This window comes from Bos taurus, chromosome 6, assembly GCF_002263795.3.
Source record: "Bos taurus isolate L1 Dominette 01449 registration number 42190680 breed Hereford chromosome 6, ARS-UCD2.0, whole genome shotgun sequence".
Classification (NCBI taxonomy): Eukaryota; Metazoa; Chordata; class Mammalia; order Artiodactyla; family Bovidae; genus Bos; species Bos taurus.
This window is the reverse complement of record NC_037333.1, coordinates 68,999,907-69,018,064: the sequence shown is the minus strand read 5'-3', so window position 1 is coordinate 69,018,064 and position 18,158 is coordinate 68,999,907. Positions and strand designations below refer to the sequence as shown.

The window sequence follows — 18,158 nt, the reverse complement described above, 5'->3', positions numbered from 1 at the left end:
TAATATATTCACAGAGTTCAAAAGATGGAAAGCATAGTTTCTCACCCATATCTGCCCTGCCCAGTACTCACCTCCTTTTTCTTTCAGAGCTCCTTTATGAATATGCAAAAACTAATACAAGTTCTTATTTCAGAAGCACGCTTACATTTTGTTCTGTGACATGATTATTTTTGTCAAATTAAAATTTTTTTTCTTTCTTTAGATAGAACTATCAGCTATGTTTTGAACCATAAACCTCCTTGAGGTTTGATCAGGTGTTATAACTATTTATTTGCAGTGCACATGCTGACTTAATCTGCTTGGTCACTGCCCAAGCAGGAAAGAGAATAACTTTTTAGAAAAATATATATTGATGTATATTCACTGATATATATTCCTTGACTCACTCTTAATGCTTTCAAGATAATGTTGCATATGGCTTTGATGTTTTTAGTCTTGTGCTGTTGAATCAAAATCACAATTCTAATACAATTATGTAAAGTTTAAAAATAAAATAAAATTTAAAAAAATCACAATTCTCTTAATTTTAGAAGTTATTCTATTAATACAATGTGTATATTTTATGTAATAAAATTAAAGGGTATAACTGCACATTATTTAGAACGATAAAGTAAGAATAAAGTTGTCAGCTGGGGAAAACCCAGATATTGGTGAGTTTTTAGAGGATAATATCTATGAAGTTCATTATTTTTCTTTGTGGATTTCTGTGATTACCTGAATAAATTAAACTGGGACCATTTACTTTAAATATGGTTACTCTTTTAACTTAGAAAAAAGTGCTGATATTCATGAGTGACAAATTTCATGAAATGTTGACTCACTATATCAGGAATAAATGAGTCACATGAAAAATCTCAGGTGCAGTTCACTTTGTATACTTAATATTTCTCCAGTGGTCTTCACCCTATTCCTCTTTCCGTTTTTTACATCTCCATTTGAAATGTAAATGTTCCGTGTCAGCCAATGGCATTTGGGATAATGTAACTCTGTAGTGAGGACCAAGTGAGTTCTCTGCATCTGTCTCCCCCCAACTCTTCCCCCCTCCCCGCCCTTCCTCTAAGAACCTCCATCACATGTTTATGCAATTTTGGTAGTTTTTGTATATAAGCAACTCAAACCCACTTGTGAACAAATGTGCTATATATATATATATATATGTATTTTTTTTTTTTTTCCCGTCTGTGCCTTTAGCCCCTCCATCCTGTGGTCACTTGTCATGAGAAAGTAGTAAGTGTCCGAAAAGACCCTGGTGAATCACTCGGCATGACCGTTGCAGGGGGCGCATCACACACAGAGTGGGATTTGCCCATCTATGTCATCAGTGTTGAGCCCGGAGGAGTCATAAGCAGAGATGGAAGAATAAAAACAGGTAAAAAGTAAAGAGACTTAAGGAACTAGGGCAGCAGAGTGTTAAAAGGAATTAGTGTGGCTTCCTGGATTAGGTAACTGTTTCCAGAATTAACAAGAGAATGTGAGGGTGATCTGGCCAGGACATCTCTTACTTATTGACCATGATTGGTTCGAATATAGTTGCTGGACTGGGTTTCACCCCTTTTGGTTCATGTGGTTTGACGGTGGGCCACGTTGCTTGCTGGGAAAGTGAGTACCTGCCAAGGATGCCAAGCATTAATTTAGGGAAGAACTGCAATTATGAGCAAGCTGCCTCTATTAAGTGGAGTAATTTGGTTCTGTTCATTCTAAGTGATTCTTTGCTGGAATGACCAGTGATGAAACTGTTTGTGAACTGTATTTATGGGTTGGATAGGCAAAATGATTTGATTCAATGAATATTAAGTGAAAATACCACGCCAGATACTTTCTCATTGGTGAAAAGTTTCACTACTTTAATGTGATCCAGGGTACTCTAAGGAAAGAGATGCCTAATCTCATGGGAAGCTTATTTACTCAATCTGTATTTATTGGGTGCCTACTACATGCCAGGCTCTGTGTAAGCTTTTGCCACCTTGCTCTGCCTTTGTGCTAAAAATAGGGGGTGGGGGAGAGAAGGGGGGAAAAAAAGTAGGTTTTCTCTGATTAAATAGTGAATATGGCTATTCTGTCTTCCTCTCATCCTCCCGCTCCCTTCCTTCCCCCCATTTTAAAGGCAAGAGCCAAATACCAACATGTACGTTTAGAAACCCCTGACCCCGCGCCCCCCCCACCCCCCGCCAACACACAATTTTTCAACACTTTGCAACATGCACGCTGCTCACAATTTGCTATGTGAGAACGAACCTCACGTCACAAGGGTGTCCTTTGCCCTCACTTTTCCACATCCTGGTCAGCGCCGCCCCTTATCCTCTCCAGCAGAAGTTCCCATTTGCAGCCTCACTAAGAATGGCTTCTGCTTCTCTGGCCCCTAGGTGACATTTTGTTGAATGTGAATGGGATTGAACTGACTGAAGTCAGCCGGAGTGAGGCAGTTGGTTTATTGAAAAGCACGTCCTCCTCAGTGGTACTGAAAGCTTTGGAAGTCAAAGAGTATGAGCCCCAGGAAGATGACAGCAGCCTGGCAGCCCTGGACTCTGACCAAGACACAGCCCCACCCAGCGACTGGTTCCCCTCTTGGGTCATGTGGCTGGAATTACCGCGGTGAGTTCCAATGTGACATCCTTGGGGAGGTGTGGGAGGAAACAATTATAGTTCGTAGACCACTGTTTCACTCTCTCGGGCTGATTCTGGGCACTAACAATCTTAATGAGACCCATGTGTGATTGTGGGTCTATTTGAAATAATTCGTCTTCCCTTTTGTAACTGAAAACACAGTAATCCTCAGGCAGGAATGAAAGCCTGAATATGGGCACTCCTGTTGAGGAGCTTACAGGGCTGCCATGTATGGTGGTGTGGGTCATACATGCAGCAGGAAGCCCAGCGGACAGGGAGAAGGGGCTTGTGTTCACACACCCTGGAGCCACGGGAAGGTCCTGTTTTCCAAATTGGTTAGCAGCAGCACTGGGAACCTGCAGAGGCAAAACTTCCGTGGCTTCCCCTCTCTTCCCCTCTTCACCCAGCTTTTGGGTGGCCCTGGCTAGACACAAAGCGACACAGCAGCACATTTTCCTTTCGCGCAGATGCTGGGGCATGTGTGATTGAGGGTCTGGCTCAGATCACCTCTCCTTAGTTCCTACTCTTGTAAAGTTCTTGTGTAAGCCTTCAGGAAGTGGCTGGGTTGTCATTCTAGTGAGACGTAACTAGAGCCTTATAGGGAAGCCAGTTAAGTGTTTTAGAAGTTCAGGAAAAGATTTGGGAGCAACCTTGCTCAGGGCTAGATACAGAAATCAAATATTCACAGGACAGATAAACTTGAGGTTTGCTCACCTGCATCAGAGTGTGAACTCTTGGCCTATGAAGGAGCGCCTTAAAAATCCCAAATGTGTGATTTCAATGTTAAACATGGGCATTGCTGATGACAATATGCTGGCAAAGGATTAAATGAATCAAAGTACGATGTTTGGTTTGAGTACATTTGGCAGGTGGGAATAGGTTGGCCTCTAATTTTTAAATGAGGTTTTAAAAAACAACCTTACCTTAAATACAAACCGGGATTCCTTTTTGAGCCTTCACTTGATAAAATGTTTTTAAAAATGAGTACATTTTAGGTTGAAAATTGAGCATTGAGTTTAAAAGTCTTTAACAATTTTAAAACTGAGCCTAAGTGGAAGAGAGTATTAAAGTTATATTAAAAAAATCTAAGCCTGCAGTCTGTTAAAATAGATCATTTTGAAGTATGTTTGAACTTGAAAGCTATGTGTCATACAATGAAGTTCCTTGTTCATTCATGTAAAGCAGAGCAAATGTGAGATGTTTTTTCAGTCCAAATACAACCAAGTGAATGGCTTTCTCTCCCTCTACCTTTTGCCCTTGACCTTGGCACAGCACTTCCCTACTTGTTTTTTTGTTGGCACTGCTTTCAGGAGCTTAGTTCCTCCACCAGGAATCGAACGCACCCCACTTGCAGTGGAACTGCAGAGTTTTGATCACTGGATAACCAGGAAGGTCGCTTCCCTGCTCTTGCCAGAAGTCTAACGTGAATTTTGCTCATTTCCTTTAAGAATAGAAAGCATGAAATGACAACACTGGTTTGCTGTCACCCTGGCAATTCTTATTTTCCTTCATCCACTTATCTCCTTGCAGTCATGTAATAAGCAAAGTGAACATGCAGAGGCACCAAAGGGTAACAGAGTGACCCTCTGAAAGTGACTCTCTCAGCCCTTGCCCTTCAGATCTGCTCAACAGAGGTCACGGTTACCAGTTCTTTGTGTAATATTTCAGGGAGTGTCAGTGTCAGAGGTTGGTAAACTTTTTCTGAAAAGGGCCACAGAGTGTAGGTTTGGAGGGTCTTTCTGTCTCTGTTGCCACTATTCATTTCTGCTGTTGTGCAAAAGAAGCCATAAACAGTAAATGCTCAACACATAAATGAATAGGTATGGCTGCTTATTTATAGAATTGGGTGTTGGGCTGGGCTGTAGTTTGCTGACCCCTGGTCTAGGTACAGATGCACACACACATACAATGGTAACACACAATGTGCTATACCATACTTTTTAAAATCTACAAATATACACTGGTATCATTTCACATCAGGACACATCCGCTTGCCTCTTCCTCTCCACGGCTGAGAGTATTCTCCTGTATCAGATCAGATCAGTCGCTCAGTCGTGTCCGACTCTTTGCGACCCCGTGAATCACAGCATGCCAGGCCTCCCTGTCCATCACGAACTCCCGGAGTTCACTCAGACTCATGTCCATCGAGTCAGTGATGCCATCCAGCCATCTCATCCTCTGTCGTCCCCTTCTCCTCCTGCCCCCAATCCCTCCTAGCATCAGAGTCTTTTCCAATGAGTCAACTCTTCGCATGAGGTGCTATATTGATTCAGCCAGTCCTATTGGTAGTGGACACTGGGTTGTTTCCCTCTTAGCTTTCACAAGCAATGCTGAGAAAAGAATTCATAAGGTACAGTGATACTCACTGTAGTACTGTCATGCCCACTACTGGTAAGAACTGGTTAAAGAAATCATGCTGCATCTGTACAGCCCTGTGACAGGTTACTTGGTTATGAAACAATCTCATCATCTCTTTTTGGACTTTGTAGGTGATGTATCACTGTTGACTAGCACTGAGTGGTGATGTGGAGAAATGAGATCCGTCTCATTTCTTTCCTTCGCCATGTGGCTTGCTCTTTGCATCTAACATTCGAGATAAATGTTCTCTGTTATTTGGGTTCTTCTTTCCAGGGAGTTCAGACATGTATTTGTTATCTTTTTGTTTTGTGTCTTTTCTCTTGAATCATTTTCATCTGTTCACTTTCATTTTTGTTTGACTGCCTCTTCATACTCCAAAGTTTTCAGTCATTCATCTTTGCCTTTGTAGGCACTTATATATTTGTTTTTTCTCTTCCACTTCTTTCTTCTCAACCCTTTTCCTCTTGTCTTTTATTGCCCCTTGGAATCTTGGGTCTCTGCCTTTATCTCTTATAGAGCTGCTGTTTCAGGAATATTTTAAATTCATAGTAAAAGGGCTGGTGTTATAAATTTCCTTGTCTATAGCAGCAGTTCCTTTCTGTGGCAGCATTCTTCTGGTGAGTTGTTTTTTGTCTGTTACTGTTTTTACTGCTAACTTTCCATCTTTTATCATGTGTCTCTACTGGTTCATTCTTTCGAGCTAAATTTTTCCTGGAGTGGCTATTTGCTGGAACTGTATAATCAAAGGAGGGAATCAGGACCATCTTCCAGGTGGTAGAAACATCTCTTTATGATAGAGTTGTGTGTTTTACTTCTCTCAAGCCAATTAAGATCTGCCTTGCAGGGCCACTCACAGTACACATCCTTCTCCCACCCTACCACCAGGACAGGCTGCAACTTCGGACAGGCTGCTAATTCTTGCATTTCCAGGCATGCGTCCTGTGTAGGTTATCTGTTTGGGTTTTCACTGCCTCACTCATGCCCTTCTTCTTGGCCAAACTGGGTCTGGTGCTGTCTGCAGAATGGCATTCGGCACATCAGGGGGCACTCACCATGGGCTCAGGGCTCTGAGGGCTTAGTTTGCAAGTCCCTAGTGTAGGCAGCCTCACTTCCATCTACAATCTGACTTTCACTGCCTTTGGTGGCTCTCCTTCAGTTTTAACATGGAGTTCACATTTGTTTGCATGATCCCCAGTTGGCGTTCTAGTAATTTTCGAAAGCAAAAGGGGTAACAGTCTACACTCTGACATTTAGAGGTGTGGTTCTTTTTAGGAAGTCCTTAAAATTGTCATGCTCTTTCAAGTCTTCTCCAGTACAATTAAAAAGCATCAGTTCTTCAGTGCTCAGCCTTCTTCATGCCTTCATATCCATACATGACTACTGGAGAAGCTACAGCTTTGACTATATGGACCTTTGTCAGATAAGTGATGTCTCTGCTTTCTAATATGCTGTCTAGGTTTGTCATAGCTTTCCTTCTGAGGAGCAAACACCTTTTAATTTCATGGCTGCGGTCAGTGCAGTGATTTTGGAGCCCAAGAAAATAAAATCTTGTCACTGTTTCCATTGTTTCCCCATCTATTTGCCATAAAGTGAAGGGACAGGATGCCATGAATTTCGTTTTTAAATGTTGAGTTTTAAGCCAGCTTTTTCACTCTACTCTTTCACTCTTTAGTTCTTCTTTGCTTTCTGCCATTAGGGTGGTGTCATTTGCATATCTGAGGTTACTGGTATTTCTTTTAGCAATCTTTTTTTAAAATTTTAATTGGAGGCTAATTACTTTACAGTATTGTGGTGGTTTTTGTTCTTTTGGCAATCTTGATTTCTACTTGTGCTTCATCCAGCTTGGCATTTCACATGACATACTCTACATATAAGTTAAATAAGTAGGGTGACAATATACAGCCTTGATATACTTCCTTTCCCAACTTTGAACCCGTCCATTGTTTCATGTCTGGTTCTAAGTGTTGCTTCTTGTCCTGCGTATAGGTTTCTCAGGAGGCAGGTAAGGTGGTCTGATATTCCCAACTGTTTAAGAATTTTCCACTTTGTTGTGATCCACACAGTCAAAGGCTTTAGCGCAGTCAATGAAGCAGATTTTTTGGAATTCCCTTGCTTTTTCAATGATCCAAAAGATGTTGGCAATCTGATCTCTGGTTCCTCCGTCTTTTCTAAATTCAGCTTGTACCTCTGCAAGTTCGTGGTTCACAAACTGCTGAAGTCTAGCTTGAAGGATTTTGAGCATTACGTTGCTAGCATGTGAAATGAGCGCAATTATACGGTAGTCTGAACATTCTTTGGCATTGTTTTTCTTTGCCATTGGAATGAAAACTGACCTTTTCAGTCCTGTGGCCACTGCTGAGTTTTCCAAACTTGCTGGCATATTGAGTGTAGAACTTCATCAGTATCATCTTTAAGATTTTAAATAGCTCAGCTGGGATTCCATCACCTCCATAGCTTTGTTCGAAGTAATGCTTCCTAAGGCCTACCTGACTTCACACTCTAGGATGTCTGGCTCTAGGTGAGTGACCATACCATTGTGGTTATCTAGGTCATTAAGGCCTTTTGTATAGTTCTTCTGTGTATTCTTGCCACCTGTTCTTAATCTCTTCTGCTAGATCCTTGCAGTTTCTGGTCCTTTACTGTGCACATCTTTGCATGAAATGTTCCCTTGGTATCTCCAATTTTCTTGGGGAGATCTCTAGTCTTTCCCATCCTATTGTTTTCCTCTATTTCTTTTCATTTTTCACTTAAGAAGGGTTTCTTATCTCTCCCTGCTATTCTCAGGAACTCTGCATTCAGTTGGGTATGTATCTTTCTCTTTCACCTTTCACTTCTCTTCTTTTTTCAGCTATTTTCAAGGCCTCATCTGACAACCACTTTGCCTTCTTGTGTTTTTCTTGGGGATGGTTTTGGTCACCACCTTCTGTACGGCGTTATGAATCTCTGACCATAGTTCTTCAGGCATTCTGTTACCAGATCTAATCACTATTCTGTGCACTATGCTAAATCTTCACCAGTGAAGTAGCTCAGTCATGTCCAACTCTTTGTGATACCATGGACTGTAGCCTACCAGGCTCCTCCATCCATGGAATTTTCCAGGCAAGAGTACTGAAGTGGGTTGCCATTACCTTCTCCACAAATCTTCACAACTAAGCCTAAATTTGGAGAACCGAGAATAGGAAAAAAGCTCACATTTAAATTTAGATTTTAAATTAATTTCTCAAGGGTATATCCTCAACATTGATCAAGACAGCCACCACATTTCCCAGTAGAGAGTGAAGTAATTCAACTTAAGAAAAAAATGCCCTAAAACTTAGTCCCAACTGAACAAGATCTGACTCTGAGAATTTAACATAGTGAGTTCTCACTGCTATAATGAAATAAATGCTTAACTGAAGGAAAGCACTTAATGAAGTTAAATTAGTTAACACTGAAATTCTCTTGAATAAAGCTACACAGGGCAGGGGTTTCACCTGTTTTGTTCACTGATATATACCAAGTGCTTAGAGCATGGTATACTTGTATCAAAACAAGAGTCTAAGAAAAAAGACACACTTATGACAATGTTATGCTGAAAATTTTCTATTGGCACATAAAAATTTTAGATGGTTATTTGTATAGCTTGTCCACATGGGATAAAATATTCAGTAAGAGAGTCAAGGTGATACTTAATGAAAAGACAGTCAAAAGGATGAGAAATACTTAAGTTTTTGAGTACTGCTCTTTGTACCCGTTCATATATTTTAAAGAATAGAGAGATATATTTGGTCATAACCTTGGATAAGAAGCACCCACATGCTTTCCCCCAAGTATTGGCATAGGTGAGGACATTAGTGCTCTGGGGTTTGGGGAACAATTACCTGCTATGAACACGAGCTGTTAGGGTGCCACTGTGTAAAACTCCACGACTCCTGTAAGGTGAACTTACTAACATCAAGTCCTACTGTGAAATACAGCAGATAAACATTTTACAGTAAAAATATGGTTGTTTCATGTAATGAAATCAATACTTTTCAGCTGTCATTTCAGTGAAACTGATTACTGTAAATGCTCTATGATGACAGATACTAAACAAAAAAACTGAGTTGAATTTTAGTACTACATTTTAAAATTACCCACCATCAAACCCAAATCTTATTTTACTTCAAATGGGAGTCAAAATGCCAAGAAAAAGTTACATTGATTAGCAAGGTCGATAACAATAACCAATTTTATCACTAAAAAAATTTCACAAGAGATTTTTATTGGTTTCTCAAAAATCAGTTAATATTTTAATGTACAGTTTATAAACAAAATCACTGTATCTTGATTTTTACCAACATGAAAATGCTAATTTCCTTTCAAAACGCTGGCCTGGGGATTCTGGAGTCCAATCTAGCTCCTGACATACCTGTCATAATTGTAACACAGTTTTGTACTTAGCTTGCATCTATGTTAACACTGATCTAATTGCCACTGAATAATAAAGGACCAGCTTCCTCAATCTAATTTTCTATTTTAGCTGAAGGTTCTACCCATTTACAGAAGACCTGTGGTCATTCTCCTATTTCTAATTCAGTTTATCGCTGATTTTTTCCCCCTTGGATATGAATCATTATTATCTTTAAATGTACCTCAATCTCCACTCACTATATTATGTGGCCTGAATGCTTCTCTATAACCTATCAAATATGTAGAACTATGTATAAACTGGTAAGTCAAAATAATACTTCAGACAATGCATTAATTAGGGTTATGTTTAAATTTTTTCAGATTAACCATTTATTCAAAGAATTTCCTTCATTAAAAATTATTTATATCTATAATAAAAATATGGTACTGTAAGTATGCTCGAACGTGGTTCATCAGTAAAGATTTAGGTATAACTAACTTTTTAATATAAATTGAGGGGTTAAATCTTCAAGCAGAAAATGAATCTTTCCTAGTAGACATATAAACAGAATGTAATAAATAGATGGCCTCATTTTTTAAAGGGTGTTTAGAAAAGATAAGTTCAATTAGAAAAAGCCAGCTTTTTTAGCACAAAGGTTACTGGGCTATGACAATTTTGAGTGAGACCCATCCTGTGCTATTAACCCTAATAATACCAATAAAGGGAATGGAAGATGAACCACAGTAATTAATTACTATGAGTTCAAATTAACTGTGCATTTACATTGATTTTGTTCTATTTAAGGTACCTGTATAACTGTAAAGATGTTATATTACGAAGAAATACAGCTGGAAGTCTAGGCTTCTGCATCGTAGGAGGTTATGAAGAATACAATGGGAACAAACCTTTTTTTATCAAATCCATTGTTGAAGGAACACCAGCATACAATGATGGGAGAATCAGGTAATAATAATGACTGCTTAACAAAAAACTTATATTCAAAGATTGTGTTTTTTATGTGCAAAAGCTTGGCCCCATTTGAAATAAGGCATATATTTACTATGCCTTTTTTTATTGGTCATAAATTTGAAACATTTATGTTGCATTCCATTCCCAAGAAATCCAAAATTAAGTTATTCTTGATCCCATACAGCAACTTCTGATACTTTTAGAATTCTTTCTAAAACAAGCTGAATAATAGAATTTGACAGAATTTAAGTGATGGGTGTGGGGAGAATCTTAATTAGAATATAATCAAAACTGAGAAGCGTAGCAAAAACTAGGACCACCATAAAAATTGCATTAACTTCAGCTATGGCTCAAAATGTTAATCATATACCTTGTTCATTTATTTACTTTTTAGATGTGGTGATATTCTTCTGGCTGTCAATGGTAGAAGTACAACAGGAATGATCCATGCTTGCTTGGCAAGGATGCTAAAAGAACTTAAAGGAAAAATAACTCTCACCATTGCTTCTTGGCCTGGCACTTTTTTATAGAATGAATGATGGGTTATAGAAAAATAGGAAATCACAAGTAAGCTAAGTTGAAACAATGTATTTATCTTGTCAAATTTTTTTTTTATTTGAAGGCTATACTGTAAAAATATTAAACTGTAACATCAGGAAAAGTAGGATCTAATGAAAGCCAATTACACCTCAGAAAATGTAATTCTCAAAACATAAACATTACTAATTTTTATGCAGTGTGGAACATTTCTCATTACTCCACAGCTAAAATTTTCTATTCACTATAAAGCTCTTCAACAGCTGATATGGTTTGTATGCTCCCACTGAATTTAAATCATACAGTTTAATTAAAATTTGGTATGTGCTGAGGTCTGTAAAGCATTCATTATGGGCATTTTAAAAACAATTTCCAGACACAGGATTATAAAAGTGCACTGCTGACAAGTGTTCATCAAATGAGAAATAAATATTTTTCAAAAATTATATAGCTGTCCTTTAGTATGTGATACTAAGTGCATTTCTACCATCACTATTTAAAAGTTCCTAGTAATTCATTCTTTTAAAGCCATGTTGTTACCTTCACTGACAAACACCTCCTACGGGTTATCCCTAAAAATGTTCACAGAATTTTGTAAACTTGTATTTTCTTAAATGTTACAGAAAATTACTAAAGCTCTTGTCATTTATTTTAATTCACAATATAGCTAGTAACTGTAAAAACCCAACATGCTGCTCAACCAATAAGCCTTGAAAAAGCATCAAGAAAAGGCCAAACCACCTTGACCCTGGTTTGGCTCATGGAAGATGGCAGTGAGGCAGTTCAAATTTTTGTCAGTGATGAGTATCTGTCCATATGCCTGCTCTCTAGAAACTACAAGTTATTTTAGAGGCAACCCAAATGCCATTAGATTTTATTACTGTGGATATAAAAATTCCCTACTTAGTTTCACCATAAACCCAAATTTAGAACACTGAAAACCTGCTATAAAAAAGCTGTGATATCAAAATTGTATACGAGTTTTTTAATATGCAAAACCACAGTGCCACAACAGTGATGAGAAAAGACTAGTTTTAATCTCAATACGCAGAGGTACCTTTTGATGCCTTTTGCAGTGCAACCTCATAAGAGACTGGTATTTGATTAAGTCAAGAAAACCGGCCAAGACCTCTTCTGTGGGGGCTGACCCACTCTCTTGCCCCGAAAGTGTACTGCTTGCCCGATAAATCTTGCCTGCTTGAGCTGTAAAAAAAAAAAGAAAGAAAGAAAACTGGCCAAGAGGGAACCTTGACTTTTATCAGATATTGTGTATGTACACAGCTAAACATAGCTCTTTAAATTCTCTGCTGAGTAACTCATTCATATTACTTTCTTCCATACAAAGTCATTACTGCCTTTTTATTTTTTAAATATTACAAGACAAAAATTTTAACTTAACATGAAAAATTCACTCTTTTATTTTGGAAGAGAAAATTAAATTTTCATAACAGAACAAGATGAAAGGCAAGTTTCTTAAACATTATCCAGAAAAATAACAAGATTTACAGTATCTACTTCTGGCATTACTATACACAAAAGGCCATGACCACGCCTATTCTGCAGGTGTAGCTTCGGTGCTCTCCTGTTCAGGGGCAGGCTCACTGCCAGCTTCTTTTCCTTCTTTGCTTCTTTTAGATTTTTTGTGCTTGTGTCTCCTATGACTGTCTCCTTCTTCACTTTCATGGCGACGTCTACTATTGCTGAAGAAAAAAAGAAAGGCATATTTTTCTTAATGTTTAACTACATAAGTAGTGACAAATCAACCCATTTTAGGTAAATTCTTGGTATAGCAATGGGTTTTAAATAACCTGATACTTTTTTTCTCAAATACATTTTGGAGAGTAATCACATTTTATGTGACTTCTATGCTGGGATTATACTTACATTTAATGCTCACCTTCACTGTTGTTATACTAGAACAGTAAGGCCCACATACTTTAGATTATGAGACTGACAAAACGCCCACTGTGCCGAGAGGGCCAGTAGGGACCATATACTTTATTCTAAAAGACTAATTACAAATTAGAAACTAAAATACTAAATCACAACAGGAAATACTTTCTAGAGTTGATTTTAGGCAATACACATTAAAATGTAATACTTTTTTTTGGGACTACAGGGCCCTGAATGTTCTTTGATTAAACTGAACATTGCTTTGTTTAATAATATTTACTACTAAAAATTGATTCATGACAAATTCCCTCCTGCTCAAGATAATGTAGTAAGTATAATTTTCATATATTTTTCATTTCATGCTAATTTTGGCTTATGGGTATTAAACATAATCTTGTTAGATTTCAAGGTCTTTGTTGAAATCTATAAAAGAACCAACTACTTTAACAGATTACTCTTGATCTTCTAATTAGGAACACATATATGCTCTAGTGGTTACTGGCAATGTTTGCTTCTACTTCCTGAAGTCAAATCAATTTCCCTGGCTTCAAACTGATTCACTATTTATTAAAGAACAAACCTTCGAGAGGACTTGTGTCTGGTTTCCTCTTTCTCTCTGTGTCGTCTTTCTCTGTGTCGTTCTTCTTTCTCCCGACTTGCTCTGTGGCGCTCATAGCCTCTTTCTGCATACTCCCTGTATCTGTATCGTTCTTCATCACTGAAACAGAATAGAAACAAGTACTCTTGACAGCTGGACTGTTGATTCTGAACGACTTCAAACTACAAAAGAGGTGACCTGAGTCCAGAAGTCCCCATGTTAGCACCTTAAACAGAACAAGTGCAAAGTATGTGTCTACTGAACTGAGAGGAAAACAATGCTGCTCCCAAATTAGTACTAGATCTAATACAATACAAAATATACAATAATTACACAGGATCAAGTTTTTTCTATGCTTTCAGTTGTTACAGGGAAGAAATCTTATAAAAACAATGCTGTTTTTCTTCAGAAATTGGGAGCTGAAACTGATTTAAATTTTAATTCGCAGCTTCCCTTGTGGCTCAGCTGGTAAAGAAACTGCCTGCAATGCTGGAGACCTGGGTTTGATCCCTGGGTTGGGAAGATCCCCTGGAGAAGGGAACGGCTACCCACTCCAGTATTCTGGCCTGGAGAACTCCATGGACTGTAGTTTATGGGGTTGCAAAGAGACGGACACGACTGAGTGACTTTCACTTTACTTTTTATAATTAAAAGCATGTTTGCTTATCTCAGATTTCCAACCAAAATTCTTATATTTATAAAATCATAGGTAGACATTTAAAATTCTAAAAACATATTAAAACTATTTGGCTTTCAAATACAGATAAGGTTCTTAAGTTTTTGAATCACATAGAGTATATTCATCTAAAGAAGCAGTATAAACATTAAGAACAGTGTGACACCAAAACAACTTCCACAATATCCACACACAATGTGGGCTGAAAATTGGCTGTGTACACACTTGAATTCTGACATCCCAATAACTTAATACTACTGTGTGTGTGTCACTGGGGGTGGGATGGAGACGTGGCCATGGGAATAACTTCAAATCCGTATTAAGCTGCACCTCCATTTTCTGATCTTGGAGAAAATGGACTAGTGAAACTGGGACTGATGGCTAGTGTTACAAGCATAATCATCTTTACCTTCTGAGACTTCTCTTCAGGTCCTTTTGTGAAAATTGAGATATACTTCTGTTTTTTCTTAATCCTTCAAGTCTTTTTATTTAGCATACAAGCCAACATTCTCTACAGCCTAATATCAGTAAACTCTTTTAGAATGAATAAAAATATCTTTTGGAACACTGTTGCTAAAGAGCTATGGTTTCTATAAATATTAATGTGTAATACAAATTATTAAATTAGTAATTTGTACACAGCATCAAGATGCTAAGGAATCTTAGAGAATAACAGGAAACAGAATCAGGTGGAAGTATAAGCCATATAAAAACCAATCAACCTAACAGTGGTCTCTTAGCAAAAGTGATAATTCAGGAGTGTTATACCTAATGCCAAGTCATATTGCTGACCAAGTTATTATTGCCTGTGATACATTTTTATTTTTAAAAGTATTCATATATGCAGACATATATATATATATATATATATATATATATGCACACACGCACATACACATGAAATAATTTTTTTCTAATCATAAATATGTACTTGGTATTGGGAAAATGGAAATGTGCCACCAGAAAGGTAATGCACTATGTCCGGCAGTGGGAAGTAGCAAGAGCAGTCTGGGCAGAGCAGGCCCAGGGGCATCCTGACTCTGCTATGGTCCAGGGTAAGTAACTTAACCTCTCTACTCAGTTTCCTCACCTGTAAAACTGGCAACAGTCTTTTCAGGGTTGTTGCAGAACTGACAATAGTATTTATAAACTGTGTCTGGAACAAGAGTAGGCAGGCCCTCAACAAACGGCCACTAACATGCAGGTTCATCATCTTCATTAAATTTAATGCTAAAGTTTTCAGAAATGGAACCCTTTTTGTAAAGGTAACTAATAAAGCTTCTAAAAGGAGAATAAACTCGCACCTACCTACCATGACAAATATTAACATTAATGTTACCCTCTTTAAAAATGAGGTTCTTGGGACTTTCTTGATGGTCCGGTGATTAAGAATCCACCTTGCAATGCAGGGTACATGCGTTCAGTTCCTGGTCCAGGAAGATCTCACCTGCCGCAGGGCAACTAAGCCCCCGCGCTCTAAAGCCTGTGCTCCACACCAAGAGAAGCCACTGCAACAAGAGGCCCACGCGCCAACTGCCGGTGCACAGCAACAAAGAGCCCGTGCACCACAAGGAGGACCCAGCGCAGCCAAAAATAATTTTTTTCAAAATAAGCTCTTTGTAATGATTCCAACTGGATTTACATAAAAATAACTAAAGTCAATTATCTCACAATTTGTCATTTGTAACCTCTTTCCCTCTCACCCTGCCACCAATTTTTATTAGATTTGAGGCCTTTAAGATTCTGAAAGCAAGCCATCTGATGGGACCATTCCCACAGATGGTGGAAGATTTGGTCTCATACTCAAAATATAAAGACCCCTTCTCCGATAAGCAGCTGCAGCACAAAGGTTTTTCTGGGCCTGGAAATCATTAGAGCTCATTTCGAACATCCTAGAATGACCAGCCTTCCCTCTGGCCCACAATTAAGCAGCCTAAAAAACACATTGAAATTTGTCTGTAATTTTCAAAACAATGACTCTGTAATTTGTAACACAACACATACTACATGCCATATTGCTAAAATGTCAGTCTTGAGGAAAAACAGCCTTTACTTATACTTCACTTGGATTTTCCAGAGAACACTATTTCTGGGATAATTCAGAACAACACAAAATTCTTCCACCTCTTTTCCCCTCTCTGGCCTTGAACTTTTAGTCAGATTTAGGTAAACATTACTTCTGATGCCCTACAGCTAGCAACCTGAAAATCAAATGTGGTTTAACGATTAACACTTTTTAGCACCAATAAAAATTGAGTGGAATCTGTGCATGGGTGTGTCTGAAATTAAACTCAAAGTATTTTATAAACACTGTATTATTCATGCAAAGTAAACCTTTATGAGCTCTAGCAAAGCAATTCATTTTAGGCTTCTTTCCTATTAAGTTTTGCATTACATTCCTTACCTTGTGAACATGTGCATTCAAGAGATAACAGTACTATCTCAAATATATTACTTTTAACTACATTAGAAACAATTCAACTTTCTGGAAAGTAGTGCCCTTGAATTTAACAGAATTTGTGCACTTTTTTTGACTAAAGTTAACAGCACATTTCCCACCACACAAACTTGAAACATATACTACACACACAGATACGAACATATGTATGGACCATGCTGCTACTGCTAAGTCACTTCAGTCGTGTCCGACTCTGTGTGACCCCATAGACCGCAGCCCACCAGGCTCCTCCGTCTCCGGGATTCTCCAGGCAAGAACACTGGAGTGGGTTGCCATTTCCTTCTCCAATGCATAAAAGTGAAAAGTGAAAGTGAAGTCGCTCAGTCGTGTACGACTCTAAGCGACCCCATGGACTGCAGCCTACCAGGCTCCTCCAACCATGGGATTTTCCAGGCAAGAGTACTGGACTGGGGTGCCATGCTGCTGCTGCTGCTAAGTCGCTTCAGTCGTGTCCGACTCTGTGTGACCCCATAGACGGCAGCCCACCAGGCTCCCCCGTCCCTGAGATTCTCCAGGCAAGAACACTGGAGTGGGTTGCCATTTCCTTCTCCAATGCATGAAAGTGAAAAGTGAAAGGGAAGTCACTTAGTCGTGTCCAACTCTTAGCGACCCCATAGACTGCAGCCTACCAGGCTCCTCCATCCATGGGATTTTCCAGGCAAGAGTACTGGAGTGGGGTGCCATTGTACCTTCACTTATTTAGTCAATAAAATTTTACCAGGTGCCTACAATGTATAAGTCATATTATTAGGAGCTATTAGAGAAAAAAGATTAATAAATCTTACTGAGTTTCTTTCTGCACTTTTTTTACACAAAACTTTAAACTTCCAACCACAGTGCTAGTTAAGGTGACAGTTATTATATGGTTAATCTGTAATGATATGAGTAATTCTGTATCCTCAGCACACAACTTTGTCCCTGGCACATAACGGGGATTCAAAGAATGTCAGTTAATGAATGAAAGAATTAATCCGATTCCCCACGACCTCTAAAAGACGAAAGAAAAAACAAAAATCAAGTACAGAAAAATAAGGAAAACAAAGGCAATAGAATTTTTAAACTACCTAATTCCAAGACTAGAAATGATTTTAAGTAATATCTCAACCATATTTCCACTAGATACCATACTGTTGGTTTAATTTCTCTATGCTTCCATTCTCTCACCTGACAAGTTAAAATTTAGACTGGATAATCCTCAAGAACCTTTTTGGATTAAGAAGTATATGATTACATGATCACATCTAACAAAACAAATGTCTGAATCAAGCATATGCTCACATCCTGAACTAATACATTGCTTCATCTCACCAAGCAAAATCGGAAAACTGTGTACCTGTGTATCTTATGCATAAAAATAGCTGATAAAGCAAGAAAAAGTTATCTTAAACATATTTCATTCTACATTGTAAAGGTACCTCAATGGATATGTTAATTAGAAAGATGTTCATATCAATGTCTTGATAGTGATAAAGGGTGATTTTTAACCATTTCAAAACCTATCTAGCTAGCACAGTTTCACCAAGAGTTTTCAAGATCATTTTTTCTCTATTGTATTCACCCTCCTCCCGATATGTGTACGTCATTTTATTCACCGACATAGTCATTATGTGCCAGGCGTAAATGGACAAAGGGCTGAGAACAGAGAGATGAAAAATGGTAGTCAATGCCCTGAAAGAGGCTTACTAAGACAGAC

The 18,158-nt window shown here is 38.3% G+C and overlaps 2 protein-coding genes across 21 annotated transcripts in view; one reads left to right on the top strand and one right to left on the bottom strand.

The window, feature by feature from the left end:
* Positions 1-15,680, top strand: part of LNX1 (ligand of numb-protein X 1) — a 191,626-nt gene extending 175,946 nt beyond the window's left edge. For 4 of the 5 annotated variants that reach the window (XM_010806136.4, NM_001076234.2, XM_059887615.1 and 1 more), the window contains 4 exons: positions 1,192-1,369; positions 2,364-2,592; positions 10,139-10,297; positions 10,698-11,286. In XM_010806136.4, coding sequence (XP_010804438.1) covers positions 1,192-1,369; positions 2,364-2,592; positions 10,139-10,297; positions 10,698-10,833 — 702 coding nt within the window. In that variant the 3' untranslated portion in view covers positions 10,834-11,286. Of the gene's footprint in view, positions 1-1,191; positions 1,370-2,363; positions 2,593-10,138; positions 10,298-10,697; positions 11,287-15,416 lie in introns of those variants that run through there. The other variant, XM_059887616.1, reaches the window with a different exon arrangement.
* FIP1L1 (factor interacting with PAPOLA and CPSF1) overlaps positions 12,228-18,158 on the bottom strand; it is a 64,957-nt gene continuing 59,026 nt past the window's right edge. For 15 of the 16 annotated variants that reach the window (XM_024992931.2, XM_024992933.2, XM_024992938.2 and 12 more), the window contains 2 exons: positions 13,314-13,451; positions 12,228-12,540 (listed from right to left, as the gene is read on the bottom strand). In XM_024992931.2, coding sequence (XP_024848699.1) covers positions 12,393-12,540; positions 13,314-13,451 — 286 coding nt within the window. In that variant the 3' untranslated portion in view covers positions 12,228-12,392. The remainder of the gene's footprint in view (positions 12,541-13,313; positions 13,452-18,158) is intronic. The other variant, NM_001206690.1, reaches the window with a different exon arrangement.